At 40.0% G+C, this 23,141-nt stretch overlaps 1 protein-coding gene across 1 annotated transcript; it reads left to right on the top strand.

Annotated features, from left to right (window-relative positions):
• Positions 1-667: 667 nt before the first annotated feature.
• Positions 668-14,402, top strand: LOC308495728 (uncharacterized protein). The gene is made up of 6 exons (XM_081080713.1): positions 668-1,072; positions 4,510-4,624; positions 4,786-4,959; positions 10,063-10,169; positions 11,485-11,622; positions 13,966-14,402. Exons 1-6 carry the CDS (start codon positions 822-824, stop codon positions 14,087-14,089), a joined length of 909 nt encoding a protein of 302 aa, XP_080936839.1. The 5' UTR covers positions 668-821; the 3' UTR covers positions 14,090-14,402.
• Positions 14,403-23,141: the final 8,739 nt, after the last annotated feature.

Consider the following 23,141-nt stretch of genomic DNA (forward strand, 5'->3'; position numbering starts at 1 on the left):
ACCCTCGGAGGTGCTGTCGCTGTCAGCGGGATCCCCACGGGAGAACCGCGCCACGGAGGCCTCAGAGGCAGGCCACACCCCTGTGACGTGTGGTGCACAGGTGGCCCCCGTGCGGCACGGCTGCCAGGGCCCTAAAACTGCCGTGTTATGCGAAACAAGAGCTCCTACAAAAGGGGTTAGGCTCCAAAAATCAAAAACACAAAGTATCATATTTTTATAATTCAGTGAAATATCTTGATTAAAGCAATTTTCACCCAAAAAAAAAGAAAAAAAAATACAAGAGTTTTCTCTGGGAAATCAAGCTTTTAAATGCTTTTGTGTTTTATAAATCGAAATTAATACATTTCAGTTTTAGGGTACATAAAGGTATTTTTTTCTTCTCTCATTTATGGTTTTTGCTTCCCCCAAGTTCTCTGCCTGTTACATACCTGTTTTCTTAATTCAGGAAATGAAATTTCCTATTTCATTTTGCTCAGACGACCCAGCAGAAGCCTGGGCCAGCGCCCACCGAGGTCCGAATGGAACTCAGCGCTGCCCACAGGCCACCTCTGAAGCTTGAGGCGCCTGGGCCTTGCACGTGGGCTCCGGGTGCCCTTGACCTTGGCCACGGGGCTCTGTGCGCACGCGCAGCCCTCGGCCTCTGCCCCGTGCACCGTTGCTTGGTGACGGCCGTTCTGGGCGGAGAGATTCCAAACCGCCTTGCTGTCCTGCGGGGATACTGTGGCGACTGGAGTTGGCTGCTCTAGAGGCTACTGTTGGCTGGGCGCGGAGAAAACAGGCGTGAGAAGTGCGGAGGAGGTTCTGAAGCCCGTGGCTTGGCCATGAGGAGGTTCATTGGCTTAGGGATTCTGAAGGTCAGGTCCGGCTTGGGTTTCCGAAGGAGACCCCAGAGCGATGGTGGTGGCTGGCAGCCTGAGACCGGAGGTGGGGTCACCTCGGAGTCCGGGTACTGCATCCGAGACAAAGATCTCCAAAAAATCCACAGAGCTGCCTCCAGGGGCGACGTGGCCGGAGTGCAGAAGCTGCTCTCGCTCCATCCAGAGAGACTGAACGACAGAGACCGGCAGAAGAGGTGAGCGGGCCTGGGGGGCCGCTGGGCACGGGCCGGAGGCGGCGGGGGCCTGGGAGAGGGGCCCACCTGCCGGCTCCCCCGGGAGGAGCGCAGCCTGGGCGGGGCCCTTACCTGGGGGCCAGGGCCCAGGCCCACGTGGTGAGCACCAGGACAAACTCTCAAGGTCCCGTCACTCATAATTCCCCTTATAAAGCACTTTACTGACAATGTTAAACCAATTTAACTAAATATCAGTAATAGAAATGAAAACAAGTATATGCAGCATTTTACTTTTGATGTGCACAGTTTTAGACCACATTGTTAAACACTATAGAAAAGTCCGTAATGAGAAAACTAATTCCCATAATAGAGCGACTTGTGGGCTAAAAGTTCTTCAGCTAAAACCCAGTATCCGTTTTACATCAGTGTCCACCCATGTATGTATGGTGTTTATTGAGGGGCCTTAGAAGGGAAGCTTCCAGTGGAAGATGGCTGTGGTCTTGGCTAGGAAGACTCGTTTTCTCACCGTGTGTGCTCTTCCTCTAGTTATCAGTTTTCCATAAGCCAACTAAACTCTCAGGGTTTTAAAAGTTTTGGGTTGCACATGCTCTTTGATTGTAGTGATAAAATTAAGAATGATTCTGTATAGTAGACGAAGATTTGCCCTTCTAGGTGTCAACGGGTGCTGTATTGCCACAATTTCTTTACTAAGAGCTGAAAAGAGAGATAAATGATTGGAATATAGCAGAAAATGCCCAAACACCCTAATATATGCAGGATGTTAGAGCTTCATAGTGATGACATTTAGGGTTAGTAGAAAATATGAATTACTCATGAATGATGGAAAAATACCTGTTAAGTATTTGGAGAAAATTCGTTAGATTTTCATATCACAAAAATAAGATCCAGATGTACTGTAGATTAAAAACTATAAATATACGAAATGAGGAAAGTACCAGAAGAAAACAGAAATTCCTATTTATACATTTTTTTATGTTGGCGAAGACTTCAAAAAAACCAAGAGTTCAGAAGGTTGGTTGAGCAATATAAGAAATCAATAGTCTCTGTATATCAGATAATAATACTAACAAAGCACAAGAAAAGGTACTTGTAAATTATGTACAGCATACACATATCAGGGAAAAGTGTATCTTTGTTTTATAGAGAAGTGTCTGAAATCAACAGAAAAAAAGCAGTCGAATTTTGAATTTGACCAAGTTCTTTCTGTGTATCTATAAGTGACCAATACTTAGTGTCCTAGGTAAAAAAAAAAAAAAAGGAATTAAAGTTGCAAAAGAAATGAAAACTTCTTTTCCATCCTCAAAGGTTGAGAAGATGAGGAACCATGGTACTTGTACAGCTGCTTCAAATTTAAGTTGCTTCTGACTTTTCAAAGAGGCAGTTTGGTGATAAGTACCACATTTAAAAATGTATATTCCCTTTACCCATCAATTTCAAGCACTAAAATATCTTTATGAAATAATTAGATAAATCACATACAATTTGCTTTTCTCAGCACTGCTTACAATATCAATGTCTTGTGAAAAATTCACATCAACGGATTTCGTAAATAAATTGCAGTGCGTCTGTAGGGTGGAATTACCTGAGACCATTGAAGGTGGTATGGATAATACATACATGTTTACATGCAAAGATGTACTTTGGTAGATTGGAAAAGGAGAAAGCATTCCTTTGATTATATAGACACACACAGACTATGATGTTATTTTAGCCAAAAATATGTGCAAACTTGATATCTGAGTGTTTGTACTGTGACATTTTCTTTTTTAAAAAATCTGATCTCTACACTGAACATATACAGGAATTCTAGTAACAGCTTGTTATTAATAAAGTAATCCCAGGTAATATTTCATTATTCCCAGGAATATGCATCTTGTACAGATTAAAACAATTTCTCACTTCTATGTCCAAATTTTTTTTTTAAAGATTGGTATTTTCTGGCAACTTTTAGCCTCTTCAAAAGTAAAGGCAGTCTTTTTATCTGTGCTGGTAGAAGTTCATGTATCTATATTTCTGTACACACTTATTTTTTTATTATATAGAGCTTCACTACCTATAATATTAAATGATTTTTGATTCATCATTTTGGTTCTGTCTTTATGGAAATCAAAAATAGCACATATAAGTGATTATTACTATTGCAGAAGTACTGCATTACTATAAACATTTTGTTTAAAAACATTGAACTCTCCAGCTGTAGTTATCCCTTCTTTCAATGCATTTATTCATCAGATATACACTGAATACCTGTTATGGAGCAGACACAGTCTACTCGGGACTCTCAGAATCTATCTCTCAGGCCCTCTTCATCCTTAAAAACTTTATGTTGCCCAGTAGGAGCGAAATGAAAAATTGTAAATGGAAGTATTAGTACCTAATATCCATTGAAGCTTTTCCTCCCTCGTTTCAAACAAAAGGATTTCTCCAGTTAGGACATTGTGAACAGTGACCAAACTTGCTGTTTAGCTAGTGTACAATAGTATTAAATACGAGTATCGATCACTGGAAATCATCCGATTTTCATGTAATCTATGAATCAAAACAGTCAATGAAAGGAGCCATCCCTAGTCACTTGAATGCTGAGTCTCTTTTGGCTTCAGGTTTCTTGAAAATCAAAACAAGAATTTCTTGGTGATGTTAGTCCTCTTTCCCCATGATGCTCTTAAGAATGAACATTTATTTAGATGCCAACTTATGATGAGAACTGCGGAGGAAGGTCTGGTGTGTTTCCATTATTTCACTTCACGTTAGGGTGGTAGGATGCCCGTTCTTGTAAATACCAGTAAGAAATTATTTAAATGCTCCAATTATACTTTCAAGGCATTCTGAATTATACATTGCCTTCCAGAGTCAGAGGTGTTAAAATATGAGAAAAGAAGCATCTTAGAATCACTGAAATACAGTGTGCTTTCTTAATCCTTAAAACACAGCTGCAAAGTAGGTGGAATGATATCATTTTACTTAATTGAAATGTTGTCTTTTAAAGTAGTAGTGATGGTAATGATTTTGATAATATTACCAAACAGTTATTGAGCTGTGTGTTTTGTGCTAGGAACCTAAGTAAACACTTTGCATAGATTCCCATGTAAGCCCACAACAGTGTCCTGTGATGTTAACTACAGTTTTTATCCCCATTTTGTTGATGAGGAAATGGAGGCACACAAAGGCTAAGGGACAGCTAATAAGTGGTCGAGTTAAATTAGGATCAGACCCGAGTTGAGCTGATTCCCCAGGGCATGCTCTCTGTAGTCACATAGGCTGCTCTGTCCTTAGTGTGGCGAGTAACAAGAGCTCGTGAATATTGTACTTTGTGCAGAAGAAAACTCCATGTTGGTTCTGAAGGCATTGGAGTGGCGCGTCATGTTTACAATTGCGTGCAGAGCTGCATGTTTGAGACAGTGCCCTGTAATGTCCTAAATGTCCTCTCACCCTCATAGGACTGCTCTCCATTTGGCCTGCGCCTTTGGCCATGAGGAAGTGGTGACTCTTCTAGCAGAGAAAAAATGCCAGATGAATTTCGGTGACAACAGAAACAAGACAGCTCTAATAAAGGTATGTGGTAGCCAGCTCTGTCAACAGGAGATGGATTTTATTTAACTATTTAGAATAAAAATGAAATAGTTTCAATCAACTATAACTAATTGTGGAAACTTGTGGAATGCTTACTTTGAATTCCCATAATTTACCGTTTATTTAATGACGTATCCTGACAGGCCGTGGAGTGCCAGGAAGAGGAGTGTGCAACAATCCTACTACAGCATGGAGCGGATCCACATGTGAAGGACTTCCGTGACAACACGGCTCTCCACTACGCGGCCATGGGGCACAACACCGCGATAGCTGAACTGCTGCTGCAACACCAGGCAGACATGGAAGCAACCAATGAGGTATAGATCCACAGACTGTATTTACACAATATTTGTAATACATGTGTTTCAGCCACAAGCATTTTATTTCTAGTCGATATATACAGCATGCTGTACACCTGGCCCTGTCGCCATAGAAACAAGTCCAAAGCCAAGTCAGGAAGGGGAAATGGGGTGGCCACAGAAAGGGCCCAGTTCTGTCCTGTAAGAGTCCTGTTACTGCTTAGGAGTCGGTGCCAGGTTCACTCACACCAAGGACTGAAGACCCCGGGGGAGGGAAGTATGTGGGGGTGGCTGCTGCAGGGCAGGGCCTAAGAGATGGGTGTTCCTGGGGGTGGGTGGGAGGAGGAGTGGAGCCTGGGTCCCGCCAGGGAGCTGGGGGTGTGCAGGTAGGGAGGGGAAGCAGCAGGACACTGGCCCTGAGCACCCCAGGCCTCGGGGATTCTGAAGATTAGGGCAGGAAGGCCAGTCACGTTTGGACATCCAGCAAGGGCATCCACCTGCGTTCCTAGCCACTCTGCCAGCCACGGCCCCCCTTGAGGTCTCCACCTCGGAGTGGGGCTCCTGCTCAGCCTTGTGGAGGTGCTGGGCAGGTTTTAGGTGTACAGAGGGAGCAGGTGATGGGGACGCGTTCACCCCTTTTTGTTCCTGGACGTACATCACTGCTCGCCACTGCAACCCCAGCAGGAATGCCCTTGGTTGACAGAGGAAGGGTCAATTTTACATTTTTGGAAGCTCAAGCGTTCCCTGAATGCAAACAGTTGGAACTTAATTTTCTAAAATTTTACTTTACGTGATGATACCTCTAAAGTAGCAGTAGAGGGCACAGCTCTCTTTTATGCACTTACGACAAATTACGTGTGAAAACAAAACTTGTTACAGGCAACACTTCCTTTTTTAAGTGTTTTTTCACGTCCGAGTTGTTTTCCAATTAATGCAAAACAATGTAGGAAGGCAAAATTTGCCTTTGAAATCAGCTTTACCTTAAAACTCAAACAAACAAAAAAGCATTTTACAATATCATAGAAATCTTCCCGCTGTTGACAATTTTTTTTTTTATAAACAAACGATTTATATAAAGCTATTTAGTACTCATTGGCTAAAGCCTAAGAGGGAAAAAGGAAAGGGAAAGGAAATAACCATCAGAAATATGCAGGGCAATTTGGAAATTTGGCTATTGAAGGGAAATAACAAGAAGAGGTTTTTCAAAACCTCATGGACACAGACAGCAGTTCAATATTTGCCAGAGGGTAAAGGGGGGAGGGGAGATAGATGAGGAAAAAGGGGTCAAACATATGGTGGTGGAAGGAGAACTGACTCTGGTGGTGAGCACACAATGCGACATACAGATGCTGTATCATAGAAATGACACTTGTAACCAACGTAATTTTACTAACCAGTGTCACCCCAATAAGTTTAATTAATAAAAAGAGGCTTTTTATTTTTGTTTTTCTTCAGTTTATGTGCTTAGTCAAGGTCCTCTTCAGTTTGGGGGGATAATAATCCTTAGTTTTGAGAGAGAGTTAGTGAGTTTTAAACTTCCCTGAGACCACATCTGGGAAGGCTCCGAATCCACCAGATTGCAGTGAACAGGCGGCAATTAAGTGGGAAAGGAGGGAAGGACAGACAATTAAGTGACATGTCATCTGTTCTGGCAGAAAGAGCCACCTAGGGAAGAGTCTAAACTCTGCTGTGAAATGTAGACTGTCCCATGAGAAGTAAGGGGTTTAGCAATAATGAAATCAAGTTGCATTTTAATTGTTAATCCCGTTTCCACTCCTACCCAGGAAATTAAGTGTGGTTTTCATAAGTGACATGTCTCTTCCACTTTTATTTGGCCTAATCGTCAATGTCAGAGGAAATTGGTGACTTAGGCTAGAGAAGAGACCGAAGGGATCGTCTCCCGGACTAGTTCTCGGCTAGAATTCTGCTGGCGAATCACAGTCACCCTAGGAACTTGGAAACCATTTACAAGCTAGGCTCTTCCTGAAGGTTTTGACTATGGAAAGCTAATAAGGCCTGGACATGTGTTGTTTAGAAATATCTCCCTGAGATTCTGATACAACTCTTGGTTAAGAACTACTAGTGCAATGTATCAATTCGCAGATCTCAAATACTTAAGAAATCTCTAGAAGAGGTGGAGTGTGAGAGGTGATTCTCCTTCAGCTCTCTCCTTCCCAACGCTCTTCGCCTGACTTTTGAACTGTCTGTACCTCTGGGCTCGAGAAGTGGAAGGAAATATCATTGGCGGTACCTGCTGGCTTAAAGAAGAAAACCTTTTTCCTTTCAGCCATCAGTCATTCACTGGTGCTCAGAGAATCTTTAGAAATTTGCTGATGGGTGGTCTCCTAATGCATAGAATCGGGCCCTTTAAGAGTTTTGCATGTTTGTTTGTGCTCAGGTTGTTAGATCAACAAATGCTTACTGCAAGTGGGGTTTTCCTGCAGTAATAGGAAATTGTGAACCTACTTTTTTTGCCTGTTGTTCTGTAAATCTCCAGTTTTCTTTTCTTTGTTTTTAATTAAATTTATTGGGATGACAATGGTTATTGTATTTAAATGGGTTTCAAGTGTACATTTCTATAATGCGTCATCTGTATGTCATAGTATGTGCTCACCATCCAGAGTCAGTTCTCCTGCCTTCACTGTATGTTTGACCCCCCCTTACCCTTCTCTACTATCCACCGTCCCCCCCTTACGTTCTGGTCACCACTGAACTGTTGTCTGTGTCTATCAGTTTTTGTTTCCTTGTCTTGTTCGTCTGTTGCTTTCAGTTTAATATCCCTCATATGAGTGAAGTCGGATGGTCCTCGACTTTTTCTGTCCGATTTGTGTTGCATAGCATAATAATGTCATGGTCCATCCGTGTTGTCCCAAAGGGCAGCATTTTATTTTTTCTATGGCAGAGTAGTATGCCATTGTGTATGCATACCACATCTTTTTTATCCAGTCATCTGTTGAAGGACAGTTTGGTTGTCTCCACTCCTTGGCCACCGTAAATGATGCTGCAATGATCGAAAGTGTGTGATAAATTCTCTCAGTATGTCTGTGAAATTCATAGAGCCGTGGCATAATCACGATGGTAGGTTTAAACATGAAATCCCATGAAGTTAGTAGCAATACAGATGGGAAGTGTCAATAATTTAGTGTCAGCAGTCCTATAATGTAATTGTCCATTGGATTAACAATCTGAAAAATGAATACAAATAGATTATGGTTTGAATAAGAATGGGAAAAATTCTTGAAGTGGGTGTAATGAGTCTAAATGACAGTTTTATTGCATGTTGGGGCCCAGTTTTTTAATGAAGCATATGATACTAAAAAACAGAAAGATTTTACATACAAATATTCACATTATACACAAACGTTTGGAAACAGCAGATAAAACATCCCAAGTGGGCCACGGACTAATTATGGCTCCTTGATATGTTTAGTTTACCTCCATATGTTGAGTGAACATCGAAAGTTTTGGAGACTCATGAAGAAATAAGGATGTCAAGCTTCTCCTAAAGAATCAAGCCTGGTCCCCTTGAGCCCTGACTACAGATGGGTGTCCTGTGGCGAGGCTGCGCCTCTTATATGAGACATGTGTTCCCTAGTGTGCTACTGTCCCCACCTGGGTTCTTCACTTACTTGGGTCACCTTCTTTGCCTCCGTAAGCACTGGAGTGTGCGATTCCTGTTTTATAGAATATTTTGATAAACGCTTCAAGATTTTCAAGACAGTCTATATTGATTTATTATACGTATTCTGTATTAATCGCCTTAGAATGAGACTGAGTTTTTCAAGCTAGAATTCCTAAGTTGTTTTTCTTTTAAAAAAAACAAAAAACAAAACACTTCCTTTATCATTATACGTCCTATAAATAATCATACCCATTGAAATGTCTTTAAGTCTTATGAGGTCAATGATGGTTATAGTTGTAGATGTTATGCATAGTCCAGGCAGTATTCTATCATCCTCCTCAACGTGGTTCCTTAAAAATGCAAGTGATTTAGTCACTTTCATGATGCTAAAAATCATCCATATAGATCAGTATTAAAACGTTAACTGATAAGCCATGATGTTTTATTTCGGAGTTATATTTTGCCTGAGCTATAAAATAATTTTAAGTAGCAATTAAAATAGAAACAGAATAAAAAACAGATTTTTTTCAAAAAGTAGATAGGCATTGGGGTCCCAAGATTATCCTTGTAACTGAGAATAAAATTTCACATTGAGCTTACCAACAGCCAAGATAAAATCCCATCGTCTTATAATGGGAGAAAACCCATGGACCATTTAGTGATAAGCAATCAAAGGTCATTTGAAGCCTAACTCTTTTTAATTTAGAGTCCATTTCCTTAGTGACCCTTTTGGAGCAGGAGAGCCTGAAGTTATCATCTGGGATCCTGAGAACATGGATAGAAGAGAAGCAAGCAAGTTTGTATAAACTGCAGAAAACCTTCACTTCTGTTGGAAAGCTCTCCAAACTGTATCCCTGAAATTCTATGATACTTCAGATGTTAATGTTTGCCACAGAAAAGTATTGTCAAATCGGGATTAAGCGACCTGAAACACTTCTTTAGTAATAGCCATATAAAGCACAGTTTTATATTTCTCAAATACCGGTGATCTTTCTGGAATATTCCTACTGGGGCACAGTAATTAATTTCTGCTAAAGTACATATTCTTTGGAATATAATGTAACAAACTCTACCCCAGAAATAATTATTTAGGTTATCAATTCAATAAAACGACTTAAAGCATTTACGTCTATGTTTTCGAACTTGGAGATACAGGGATGAAGAATAGCCCCTGCCCTCAGAAAGCTCTGGGTTCAGGTGGGGAACGATAAAATAACTGCAGTATAGTGCGATAGAGATTGTGATGGGAGCAAAGTTCTTGGCACCAGGACCGTCAGTGTTTGAAGGGAGTTCTGGAGAATGAGGTGGAAGTCCATCTGTTAGAGAGGAAGGAGGAGGATATTTTAAAGGGAAGGAGCAGCAGATGACAACACAGAGGGCTACTTTTTATTTACTTTCTCTAGTGTATGTTCAAGTTTAGAGGATCTTTTATGGGTTTTCAAATTCAATTTAGAACTATCTAGCTTTTTAAGCTATAAACTGTTTTCTCTGTTTTACAGTTTGATTTTACACCACTTTTATTTGCTGTGTATAAGGACCGCTGGAAAATGGTGGAATTTTTACTCGAGAGACATGCAAACATACATGCAGTTGATAAGTGGAAAAGGTACATTTGTTTGTTCTTTTTTTTTCACTTAGAACTGTTTTAGAGCGGTAACAGTTACTCAAGTCAGAAAGATTAAATTAAGAAGAAGAGGATTAACCTATAATTTCAAAGTGAAAAATATCAGCACATCGTCAGTTAGGTAGAAAAGCAATTATTCTGCCTGGTGAACAGGAAGAACCGTAGCCTGCAGGATTCATATTCATTTATGATATCGACTGATGTCATTTGTCATTGCAGTTTTTGGTCACATGGTATTATATTAGCTAAAGGGTTTTCACAGTAACTTTACTAGTTTTGTATAGTATGGACTCTAACTTAGTTTATGATACAATATTGGATTTAGTCTCTCTGACAGTTTTTTTTAACCTCTACTGTGTATTCAGGTTTCCTTAAAAGATGCACGTTAAACGTAAATAGGAGTTGATTTTGTTGTTTGGATGACTGCTTTAAATTGTTTTCTTCAAGGAATACTGATGTTATAGGGTTTGCCCTAAGTGACTGTGAATTACTACTACCAGATATTCCTCAGTTTTTATCCTTTTTCGTTTCTAGTCTATTTTGATGGTTTTTTTTATCATTTTTAATTGGTATGGGTAGAAGGGAGAAAGACAGCATTAACTGAATAAACTTCTTCTTTAATGAAACAAGTCATGGATGGGTGATTAAAAAAGAGATGGGCTTTCAGTTCACTCAAGACTGGCTTCAATGCTCAGCTTTCCTATGTGTCACGTGTGTGACCATGGGAACATTACTGTCATCACCAAACATGTTTCCCGATGTGGAAACGAGGGAAATAATATCTCCTTCAAGTATGGTCGTGTGTCTTGACCTGGCATGTGATTCAGTGCCCAGCACATGCTTATGAGCACCGTTAACTCAATGATGACAATGTTTACTAGAATTAGTACTAATATTATTGTTTTGAGCCTGCCAAGTAGCTTTAACTTGCCTGACTTCTAGCTGACTTTGGATGTACCATATATAAGACTAAGGAAGAAATGGGAAATTCTTCATTGAAATCTTCACCTACTTCAGATAAGTGACCTCAGCAGAGTTACTTGTCTATTAGAGAACTTTAAATTAGCACCTTCTAGGTAATACCCAAGTGGAGCAAGAGGCTTTTTTTTTTGTTGTTGTTTTTATGTCCCTTCATTTTAGACACAATTTGGACATAATTTACAAAGATGAACACTTAAGCATGTAAATGGTCAATTCTATACAGATAAGCCATATATTGAACTTGGTAAAGTCTCTCAATGTTGCTGTTTACGTAATTTAAGTTCCTAAGGGTGAAGTTGTCTCTCCGTTATTTCAGAACAGCCCTCATGCTTGCTGCAAAGAATAAGTCCTCAAATACAGTCCGGCTTCTGCTTCAGGCAGGTGCAGATGTCTTTGCTCAAGATGACATTGGAAGGACTGCTGAAGAATATGCTTTATCTAAGGGTTTGACGGAGTAAGTGTGTACATTGAAATGGTAGTTATCAACAAACTGGGCTTCCAGACACTTTCACTGTTACTTCTTAGGGAACAGGTGAGACGTCCTAACTGGGGTCAGGCAGGGGGGGGATGGCAGTGAGTTAGTAGACATCCTCAGCCAGAAAACAAACAGTCAGACGTGTGAGACGTAGCGAAGGGACAGATTCCTTATCCCAGAACTTTGAAGACCTTTATCTTTAGGGATCCCCACGTTCTCCATTTCATTCCAAGCATAACCCCTGTGTTTCAGGTACCAATAATGTCTCTTCTCTGACTTTTCCAACTAGTTATTTGGGGGTGTAAATTGTACAGTTTAGCAGGAAATTCTCTATTTTCTGGAGGCTATTGGCTATGCTCCCCTCTTGAATTTTTCAAGAAGCCAGAGTGTTCCCTAAGTCCAAGGGGGACCATCCTCTTTCACAAGTTAGATGGAGAGGGAAGGAAGGTCATTCTGGTCATTCATTGGTTTCCATCGATTGTGTTGCTGCACGGTTGCTATAGAAACGGTCCTGTCGTCATGACTCCCTATGCTCCAAGGTTCCCTTGCTGATCCCGAGTCCTCTGTGTCCATGGTTTTCCACACTTGGACTTCAAAGTGGCGATATTTTTAACTTGACATGCAGATGCTCGCTTACATCCTTAGCTCCTATTCCAGAGCACCAGCTCCCTGTCCCGGGAGTCTGGACTTCTAGCTTTAGCCACACACAGCCTTCCCCAACACTGAAAAACTATGCGGGGCCCACATCTTAGCCCAAACCTCATAATGACTTACCCTTTTGAGTGTCTTGTTGTGTCTTCTGCCGGCACATGTTAGTTGGAACTTTCTGAGCTGTCAGAGAGGTGCCAGTAATGCTGCAGGAAAAGATCAGACTTTCCTTTCTCCTGTTACCAGATCTGTACCCCAAGGCCACTTGCTATCCCATGGAGTATCTTTCCTTAGGTCCTGGAAGGTCCCATACGCCTTTCCCAGAGTAGTAGACACTAACTTGCCTGTGATTCCTTAGTTAAGATGAGGCTCAGTGATCTGTTTTCCAAAATAATGAAAATCTGGCCAGTGACTTGACTCTCCCTCAGGTTTCAGAGTATTTAAAGTTTTGCCTGACACGGAAGCCAGTAAACAGAAAGCTCTGGATCTAAAGGAGGTTACTTGGTGTTAGAATAGCTGCACCCCTTCCACGCCTCATGAGTGTGCATGTGTTCTATCTTCCAAGTCAACTGGGGATGCCTAGGAAGGTTAGAAAGATCTGAGAGGTCAGAGTTTCAGGAGGTAGACATGAGACGGAAGTAGTCCAAGCCAGGTCTTGACTTCTGTGACTTTTCTGCCACTGGTGTGATTAGCTACGATAATAGGGGCAGTTATGTTATCTACCTTATTGAGGTAACATATTTCTAAACGCATTTAATTACAAATTACATAATAGCTGAGATGTACTGAATTACAAACCACAAAGAGAGTAGCTGATAACCAAAATTAAAAACATTTTCTGTAAACTGCAACATTTGAATGTTAAATAGAACCTATGAAAAGCACACATTAGGTTTATTTGGAATTCCAAAATAATTTCAAAAACTAAAGCTCAAAAATACTTATTCCATTGCCTTACCATTTTGCTGTATTACCTATTTGATCCTCTGACAACCTATAAAATAAGGCAGTGAGATGCTTGGTTTGTAGAGGAAAGCTCTGAGCCTAACAGCGGTGACTTCCCCGAAAACGGATCTTGTGGGCTATAGAACTAGGATTTCTGAGTTCTCAACTCTCGCCCCTGCTAATTCTAATTAACTGACTGAACTATGCTGCCCTCAGCATGACTGGTTCACCTTGCTCTTTTGTCTTCTTTAATCACATGCTTAAGAAACATTTTGTGCAACTTACTCTGGGTTTTTTTAACTTAAATTTACAGGGGTGACATAGGGGTTTAACTTAAATTTATAGGGGTGACATAGGGGTGACAATAGGGGTAAAATTACATAGGTTTCAAATGTACAATTCTTTAATATATTGTCTATATATCACATTGTGTGTTGACCACCCAGAGTCAGTTCTCCTTCTGTCACCATATGTTTGACCCCCTTTACCCTTTTCTACTATCCCCTCTTCCACTTACTCTCTGACAACCACTGAACTGTTGTCTGTGTCTATGAGTTTTTGTTTCTTTATTTGTTTGTCTTTAGAACTTACAAAATTGAAGCGTATGGGATAATTCAAGTTTTTATATTAGCTCAGACATTACCTGAAATACTCTAAGAATTCCATGTTTTGATAAATGTTTTCCTGTCAGTATTAAAACAGTAATATTCTCACCTCTTTTATACATAGCAACGCCCAACTAATTTCTGATTATAAAAAGGAAAGGAGATGTAAAACGTCTTCTGACAGTAACAGTCGAGGTAAGACTCTTAATGGTGAAGTATTCTTTGTGGTCCTACCAGACATACAGTAAGACTAAGAAAGTTTTGCTATTGAAAGAGCTGTTAAAAAAAATGTGTATATTGCATGTATATTTTTTCTTTGTTAGTTAATGTCTTTCTTCATAGTCTAGTATTCAGAATTATTATAAAAGTTAATTGTAGGTAATTTAAAATCTGAGAGAAAAGAAACTCATTTATCTAGTCATGACCCCTACAATCCCATATGATATTTATGTAAATAAGAAAAATGATTTTTAAATTAGTATGTTGTATGTTGCTTCTATAATCACCTTATAAGTTGGTCAATAAGTTGGACTTGTAAAAATAAATATTTGTTTAAATTTTACAGCAAATGGATTACATGTAGTGATTGAATTCTTGTTATTACATTGTGGTTTGTCTCACCATAATGTAACTAAAACTAGGAACTCAACAATACCTTCCTAGTCCCACAAACAAATGGCAAACAATAAGAGCTGCAAAACTTAGCCAGTGTGAAGGAATCGCAGTGAGACTGTTTTTAAAACGTATCTACTGATACAAGTCAGTAAAGCTGTGCCTTGTTGAGAAGCATGGGTTATTTTCCATGTGGATATGCCAACAAGGTCTCACTATTATCACCTTTTTTCCTCATAAGTCAAAACAGAGTGAGACATGTTGACCTCATTAGAAGATGTTTTCTTCTGTTAGTTGGATAGTTGTCATGACAGTGTAATTTCTCTAGAACAATATGCTCTGTAGCCACTAGTCAAAAGATAATCATAATAAATGTTCCCATAGCCTAACTTAGGACTCAAAAGATTATAATAAAAGTACAGAAAAGTTTCACAATGACAAAAACGCTATTCTACTCACTGAATGTGGCACCTTGTGCACTGTGCAATCTGAAATGCCCGAGGACCCCTTTAACTTAGTAGACCTCTATCAAAGCACTTGTGTCGGTGGTTTTGCAAGTTATAGGAAACACAGAGATGAAACGGAATTTGATCTTTAATGTGCCCCTAAGACTTTAGAGCTGTCCCTGGTTTATTTCTATGGTTTCTTAAAACAGAATTTTCAAGGGCGATCTTTTCATTTATTTATTTATTTGCCTCTGCAGCCATTTGCTGTGTAACCATCAGGTGTCTTTTAGGCACTAAGTGTTATTTTGATGTTGTAGAAGACAAGCATTTTAAAACCACAGTCCCTACCTCCAAGGGCGTGTTCTTATTATTGTCATTTTTATTATTTATTATACTTTACACAGTGCTTACTAGGTGCCAGAGCCCACTGAGAGCTTATAATTATCATTATTGTTTGTTATTCGGTGTGTAGTATCAGATCTGACAATTAAGTTTGAGAACTTGCCACCGTGCGCTTACATTGGCAGCACTGTACAAACAGCTCAGTAAGGTTTCATAACCTTGGTATATCAGTGTCTCAGAGTTGTGTTTGTGTTGATGTGTGGCTGTGTCTTGCTGAGTGGCAGTGTCTTGCTCGTTGTTGTTGCATGTTTTTGTGTGCCATTGCGAGGCTGTCTGAGCTTGAATCAGAGCTATGATCAAACATTAAATTTCTTGTTAAACTTGGCAAGAGTGGAAGTGAAATCAGGAACATGTTAGTCCAGGTTCATGGGGATAATGTCATGAAGAAAACGGCCATGAACAAATGGATTAAACATTTTTCTGAGGGGAAAGATTGTGTCACTGATGAAGAGACGTCATGGTGGCCAGAATTGACCAGAACTGAGGAAAACATTGCAAAAATTCATTGAATTGTGAGTCAAAATCATTGGCTGACTGTGAGAAGCGTAGCAGACCAAGTAAACATCGATACAGAAACAGTTAGGAAAATTTTAACTGAAAATCTTGGCATGAGAAAGGTGTGTGCAAAAATAGATCCAAAGGGGCTCACCGATGAACAAAAGCAAAGGAGAGTCAAAGGTTGCCAAGACCTTTTGGAGAGGCAAGACAATGTTTTGAGCCGTGTTTTCACTGGTGATGAAACCTGGGTATACCAATACGATTCTAAAATAAAGCATCAAAGTGCACAATGGACGTCAGCCAATTCTCCATGACCAAAAAAGTTCTTCCAGTCCAAATCAAGAATCAAAACAATTTTGCTAACCTGTTTTGATATCAGAGAGATTATTCATTATAAATTTGTACCAACTGGACAAACAGTTAAGCATGTTTAGTTTTTGGAAGTTCTGAAAAGACTGCATGAAAATGTTAGAAGAAAACAACCTCAACCTTTGGCCCACTATTCATGGCTGTTGCATCACGACAATGCACCAGCTCACACGGCGCTGTCTGTGAGGGAGTGTTTAGCCAGTAAACAAATAACTGTATTGATATACTCACCCTACTCACCTGATCTGGTCCCCAATGACTTCTTTCTTTACCCGAAGATAAAGGAAATACTGAAAGAAAGACATTTTGATGACATTCGGGACATCAAGAGTAATACAACAACAGCTCTGATGGCCATTCCAGAAAAAGAGTTCCAAAATTGCTTTGAAGGGTGGACTAGGCACTAGCATCGGTGCACAGCTTCCCAAGGGCAGTACTTAGAATGTGACCATAGTGATATTCAGCAATGAGGTATGCAGCACTTTTTCTAGGATGACTTCGTGAACCTAATTGTCAGATCTCGTGGGCCAGACACTTTATGTCCATGATGATGATTTCGGTTGTAAAAACCTGGGTAGGATTTAAGGGAAGTATGCAGTGTGAGTGGGAGTTGGCCAGATAAAGAGGCAGGACCGTGTTGGGCAGGGGAAACAATAATCAAGATTACAGGTTTGGCAGAAGGAACTGCAGACATAGGCTAAGATACACAGTGAACTTCGCAGGATTTACAAGCAGTTCAGTTTTGATGGTATAAAAAGCGTGCTGTGGGAATGGTTGAGAAGGTGGTGAACACCTAGGTAAGGCGAGCTTAAGAAAGTCTTTAGTTCTAGAGGAAGGAGTTGCTCTTATCCTGTAGGCCTTGGGAAATATATCAGTTAGAATAGTTTAGCTGCAGGTAATAGGTGACCTAATTAACAGTGGTTACAGCAGGAGGCACCAGGATGGTTTTGGTGGTTCTGTGATGCCATGAGTTGCCTGTTGTTGTCCCTGTTTCAGTTGTGAGGTTGTCAGTGTTTTGTTTAAGTCTCATTTGCTGGCTGGTTAATTAGCAACGGCTCCAAGCATCATATTCTCACAGGACAATATCCAAAGGCTGAAGGACTGCGTTTCTGTGGTATATAGTTGGCATACCACATTATATCAGTTCAGGTGTACAACATAGTGATTTGACACTGATATACCTTGCGAGGTTATCACCACAATATGTCTAGTAAGCATCTATCACCCTTCAAAGTGACTGTAATATTATTGATATTTTCCCTGTGCTGTTAACTACATCCCTGTGGCTTAGATATTTCATCACTGGAAGTTTGTACTTCTCATTCACTTTCTTTTTCGTTCATCTCTTCAACTCCCTTTCATCTGGGAAAAATCAAGTTGCTTTTTTGTAGCTATGGGTCTGTTTCTGTTTTGTTTGTTTTGCTTTTCTAGGTTCCACATATAAATGAGATCATAAGGTATTTGTCTTTTTCTGTCTTCTTTCACTTAACATAATACCTCTAGGAACTTCCACATTGTTACAAAGGGCAAGATTTCATCTTTTATGGATGAGTTATTATTATATCAGTTATATTAAGGATGAGTTAATTATTCTAATATCAGTTATAGTATTACTGTATACACACACACACACACACACACACACCTCACACACATATCAAATCCTCTTTATGCATTCATCTATCGAAGGACGCCTATGTTGCTTCCATATCCTGGCTATTATATATACTGCTGCAGTGAACATAGAGGTGCAGATGTCTTTTCAAATTACTGTTTTGGTTTTTGTTGGACAAATACCCAGAAGTAGAATTGCAAGATCTCATGGCAGTTCTGTTTCTGATATTTTGAGGAATCTCCATACTGTTTCCCCCAGTGAATATAACAATTTACAAATCCAAAAACAGTGCAGGCTCTGTTTTTCCTTTCCTCCACTTCCTTGCCGACATTTGTTATATGGTGCCATTTTGATGGTAGCCATCTGAGAGTAATGAGGTGGTATTGCTCTGTGGTTTTGATATCTGTTTCCCTGATAAACGGTGATGTTCAGCTATGTGATTCTTTTAAATAGGAAGAAGACTGAGAGGCTGCCAGTATATCCCTTAACATTTCCAGGCTAGGGTACAGCACATGCTGGTTCCCACAGCAGTTAGGGGTAAAGCAGTCACTGTGATTAGCTTAGTATAATCATTTTTCTTTGTGGAGCTGAAGAGAGGCCATGTTCTTTGTGTATTGGGACAGTAAATATCCACACAGCATTGTGGTTCTCCAGTGAGAATGAAGATGAAGAAATGGCAAGTGGGCAGGGACTCAGCAATGGTTACTGCAGGGATCATGGGAGAGTTTTGAGCAGACTAGGAACAAGATGAGACGGCATTCGGACACTCTGGTTGTGGTATAAAGCAGGGACCAGCAAGCTTATTCTGTAAAGGGCCTGATTTTAGGCCATGTGATCTCTGTCATACCTACTCAAATCTGCCATCATGGTGTGAAAGCAGTCGTGGGCCAACTGAATAGGCAAGACTGTGCTACAGTAAAGCTTTATTTACAAAAATTGATGGCAGGTTGGAGTTTGCTGGCCCCTCACATAGAGGATAGATTGAAGAAAAGCACATGAAAATAAGTGGCAGACAAAGGAAGCTTTTACTTCCTTGGACTAGTATCAGTCCATTGTGATATTTTTCACCCATCCATTTTGAAAGAAAAAAAAGTCAGGAAGGTTAATTTATTCAATTTAACATGTTGGTCTTTGCTGGCTAATGTCTTTCTCATTTGTTTTGCTGAAAATAAATCCTATTCATTTAGGAAGCAACAATAAGAGTCGGTGGTGTTTCATTTCTTCCCCCTGTGAAAGCCATCTGCTAAGAGCCCCTGTTTGACTAGGGCAGTGGCTGTGGAAAAATAAAGCAGAGCCTGGAGAGTGTTATGGTTAATACAATTTAGTGATGATTGAATGTAAAAAGTTAGTGGGGAGTGAGAAAACTAAGATGATTCCTAGGTTTCCAGAATGTGCACTAGCATTTCAATGGGACATGAGAAGAGTGACTAGGACATTATCAGATGGAGAGAGAAGAACAGCAGGTCAATAGGGAAGACACGTTTTTTTCCTCTGAATGTTGAGTTTCTTGGTATATCCATGGGTAACTCATCCTACATGGATATAATTTTTTGTTTCCTTTTCACATATTCTGTTAACCACTGCTTTTTCATACTAGAGCTATGTTTTTAGTTTTATAAGCAATAAAGAAGTTTAGAAAGCAAAGGAACTCTATAATCAGTGTACATTATTATACTACAAGTGATAGTTATATGTTTTTCTGTAATTATCCCAGTTACTTGATTGATTCATAACTCTTATAAAAAGGACATAAACCCTACCTAGTTGTAGAAAATTGACAGTGTGATCTCTTCATTTGCTATATAGGAACTGATAGAACATGTTGTCATTAGGATGTTTTATTTTTTATTCTGATTAAAATAGGATGGTTGCTTGTTTTACAGTATTTTCTGACATCATTTCATTTATCCTCTTTATGCCTTTATTCAAATATATCTAGCTCTACAGGAATCTGCAAAAGAAGAATAAAAAAAAAACAAATTTAATGATAGGTAATCTGCAAAATCACCTTCTGACCTTAATCATGTAGAAAGCATCAACCCAAAGAATGAAAATTTCATATAATGCCATTTATTAGAGATTCTTAACACCACCCCTAGGTTTGGTTATTCACTAGAGCACTTTACAAGACTCAGCCTATAGCTGTACTAATGCCTGTGATTTATTACAGTGAGAGCAAAATCAGCAAAGAGAAAAGGTGTATGTGACAGTGTCTGACAGGAGGGAACCAGGCGCAAGTTTCTAAGACGCATGTCCTGCGGAGTTAGCAGGATGTGCTTAATTCCCCACTGTTAAATTCTGGCACCACATGTGAAATGCTGTCTAGTGGTACCGGAGTCTCATTAGACTCAGTGCCTTCATGGAGTGCTTTCATGGCACGCCAGTCACATAGGCAGCGTCCCCCTAGCAGGTGCTAACATTCCTGATTCCCAGAAGGAAAGCGAGTGTCCAGCATGAACCACCTTGTTTGTACAAGCATTTCAGGCACGGTGAGCCACACTTAGTTAGGGAATGGTGGGAACCCTCCCCATATGCAGGTTTCCAGATACCAGCCAAGGGCCAGCCATTCAAGCAGGACTTTCAAAGGATAGCAGTCAGGCCTGCTGTATGAAATCTTTTCTGCACAGCAGTTATAGGCATGACTTAATTTTTGGTGTAGCTTAAAATTTTATTTTAATAGCAAGTAATATGGTGACGTGCCTTGGTACTGGTTTTGGTTGTATCATCCATTAAAAATTGCAGTGCTGGTTACTTTTTTGCCTTTTCGTGAGTATTTCAAAGGTATTGTACATACATTACTATGGCAATAACCATGGCAATTACAATCTTTTTGTGTGATTAATGTTTCAATATAGCTTTTGAATAAAATCAGCACAATGATTTTTGATTTACAATGAGAATCAAAGTTGTCCTGTAAGTACAGGGACGATTCCATTTTGATTCACTTGGCATCCCTATTCAGCATGCTAATGCGAGATGTTCAGTCACGTTTATCAGTGATTTTCTTGTGTAAGTATTCCAAAAATCACTTGCTTTGTTTATGGCTTTTCATATGCTTCATTCGGTTGGGTGAATAATCATATTCTGATACTGGATCTTTATATTCATTTTCAAGGTGACTGTATTTTGAAAATAGCATTAATGTGTTCATATCTGGTAATAGCAGGTTCAGTGGAAAACTTTTTTTTTTTTTTTTAATTAGAAAGCCTTCGTTTTTAGAGCAGGTTTAGGTTCAGGGCAAAATTGAGTGGAGAGTAGAGAAAGTTCCCTCAAAACCCATGTCCCCGTCCACACAGAGCCTCCCTCACTGTTGACACCCTGCCCGCGGGTGGTACATTCACGACGACCCATGAACTGCACTGACTCAGCATGACCACTCACAGCACACACTTGACGTTAGAGTTCACTCTTGCTGTGGTCCAATCTGTGGGGTTTGACAAACGTATAATGACAGGTCTCCCCCCTTCCAGTCTCACCCAGACTAGATCCACTACTAGATACCCTCTGTGGCGTTTCCTCAGCCCTCCCTTCTCCCTAACCTCCGGAAGCCACACGTCTTTCTACTGCTTCATAGTTTTGTTTTTTTCTGAATATCATATAGTTGGAATCATACAGTGGCCATCTTTTTGACTGTTTAAAAACTTAAAACTCCAGGGTCATTGAAGGTAGTTATTCAAGATAACCTCTTTGTCTTTTGGGGGGGGGGTGTTTGTTTGTTTGCTGTTATTCATCGGCTTAGGATTTGATGACATATGACTTACAAGGTAAAAAAACCATGATTTCTATACACATTTGCCACTATGGGGAGGGATGAGAAAAATGGCATCACACGCTGCTGTACAGCAATAACTCTTTGGACCTTCCTGCTCTATGAGGTGAGCCGGATAGATTCTCCAGCAATGGAGGGAAACAGTCTCAGGGGTTAGACTTGATAAAACTGGAATCGCAAAGTCTTTCATACTTACCCTGCACTGGAGAGAGGGCCAGAAAGAGTCTGTTTCCTGTGTTTTGCCGTGCTGCAAAGTAGACTGCCTTTGACTAAGCTGCTAATGACAGGGTGTTTCATCCTAAACTGAACACCCTTGACTGAAGAGCGGCACAGCGGTACTGTGTCAGAGCAAAACAAGTGGACTCTCTTCTAACTGCTCTTCATGACAGAAGTGCAGAAAAATCATGCTATTTAAATTGGACCGTGTTAGTTTATGATAGTGATTTTACTACTGATACCATTTTCGTTCACTCCGATGGGTTTGGTAAGGATTACAATCATTGTAAGTAGCACTTGACTTGTAGCTATCAAATGATTGCACATCACGTTTATTTTTCTCTCATTAGATATAAATGTATAATACATACAAACATGCATAAGTACATGCATGTACATACATATGTGTACGTATATATGTATGAATATATAAATATGAATATATATACACACATATATATAGGAGAGGAAGTAAAAGTTCTTCATGTATTAATTGCCCACCAGTTGTATCAGTAACATTCACTCTACTATAGTCTTCAGGGGTGTTCCCAAAGAAATATTTTTTCATCACTTCAGTCTGATGCTTTCAAAGTTCTGTGTTTTTCTATTGTGTATTTACAATGTATTTGAATTTTTTTTCTTTTAACAGTGGATGAGTGTTCTCAATGCGACCCTGCAAGCAGGTAGGATTTTATGGATTTCTAAAATTGCATGTTAACTAAGAGACTGCGGAGAGAAGCCAGTAAGCTTTAATGAGTGTTCTGCTCTGGGCTAGACCCTATACTATGTGCCTACCATTGGTTATCCCAGGTCGTCGGCACAGTAGATTTGCAAAGTAGCTGTGCCGTTCGGCCGTTTTTATTCATTAGAGGAGTATGGTTCCAGGAGGTGGATTAATTTAACCCTGATTCCATAGTTACCAAGTGGCTGACATGTGATGTGACCTTCAGCCTGCTTGGTTTCCCAAGTCCGTTCTCTTGTCCCTCAGCCTATACTGAGAAGTGCCTGGACAGGACTGGATTCAAGATTCAGGTACAAGTCAGGTGGCCTCAGAGAGTCCCGTTTAGTGATGCCTTAGTGCTGATTTAGAAGTTTCCTATCAAGCCCAGTTAGCCCAAGCTCTGTCTTAATGTACTTGACAATTGCAGCAGTCACGAGAACCTTGTTTTCACCATCAGTGTTGAGGGCAGATGTCAGTTCGCTGTGGCCACAGAACCACAGGTTGTACATAAGCAAGACCTAATCAGATAAATGTTTTCAGGGATAATGCGATGTACCCTTCTTGGGACGAATCGTTGTTCTGTAAGTGAAGATCATCTATGTATACACTGTTGTGTTAATTCAGCACAAATTGAGAGGATATTTTTCATTGA

Source organism: Rhinolophus hipposideros (genome assembly GCF_964194185.1).
Source record: "Rhinolophus hipposideros genome assembly, contig: HAP1_SCAFFOLD_79, whole genome shotgun sequence".
NCBI classification, from domain to species: domain Eukaryota; kingdom Metazoa; phylum Chordata; class Mammalia; order Chiroptera; family Rhinolophidae; genus Rhinolophus; species Rhinolophus hipposideros.

Coding starts and splice junctions, on each gene's coding strand:
- LOC308495728 (XM_081080713.1), top strand. CDS start 822: ATGAGGAGGTTCATTGGCTTAGGGATTCTGAAGGTCAGGTCCGGCTTG. Junction 10,170..11,484: donor GCAGTTGATAAGTGGAAAAG/GTACATTTGTTT, acceptor CCGTTATTTCAG/AACAGCCCTCATGCTTGCTG. Junction 11,623..13,965: donor TTATCTAAGGGTTTGACGGA/GTAAGTGTGTAC, acceptor TTTTATACATAG/CAACGCCCAACTAATTTCTG.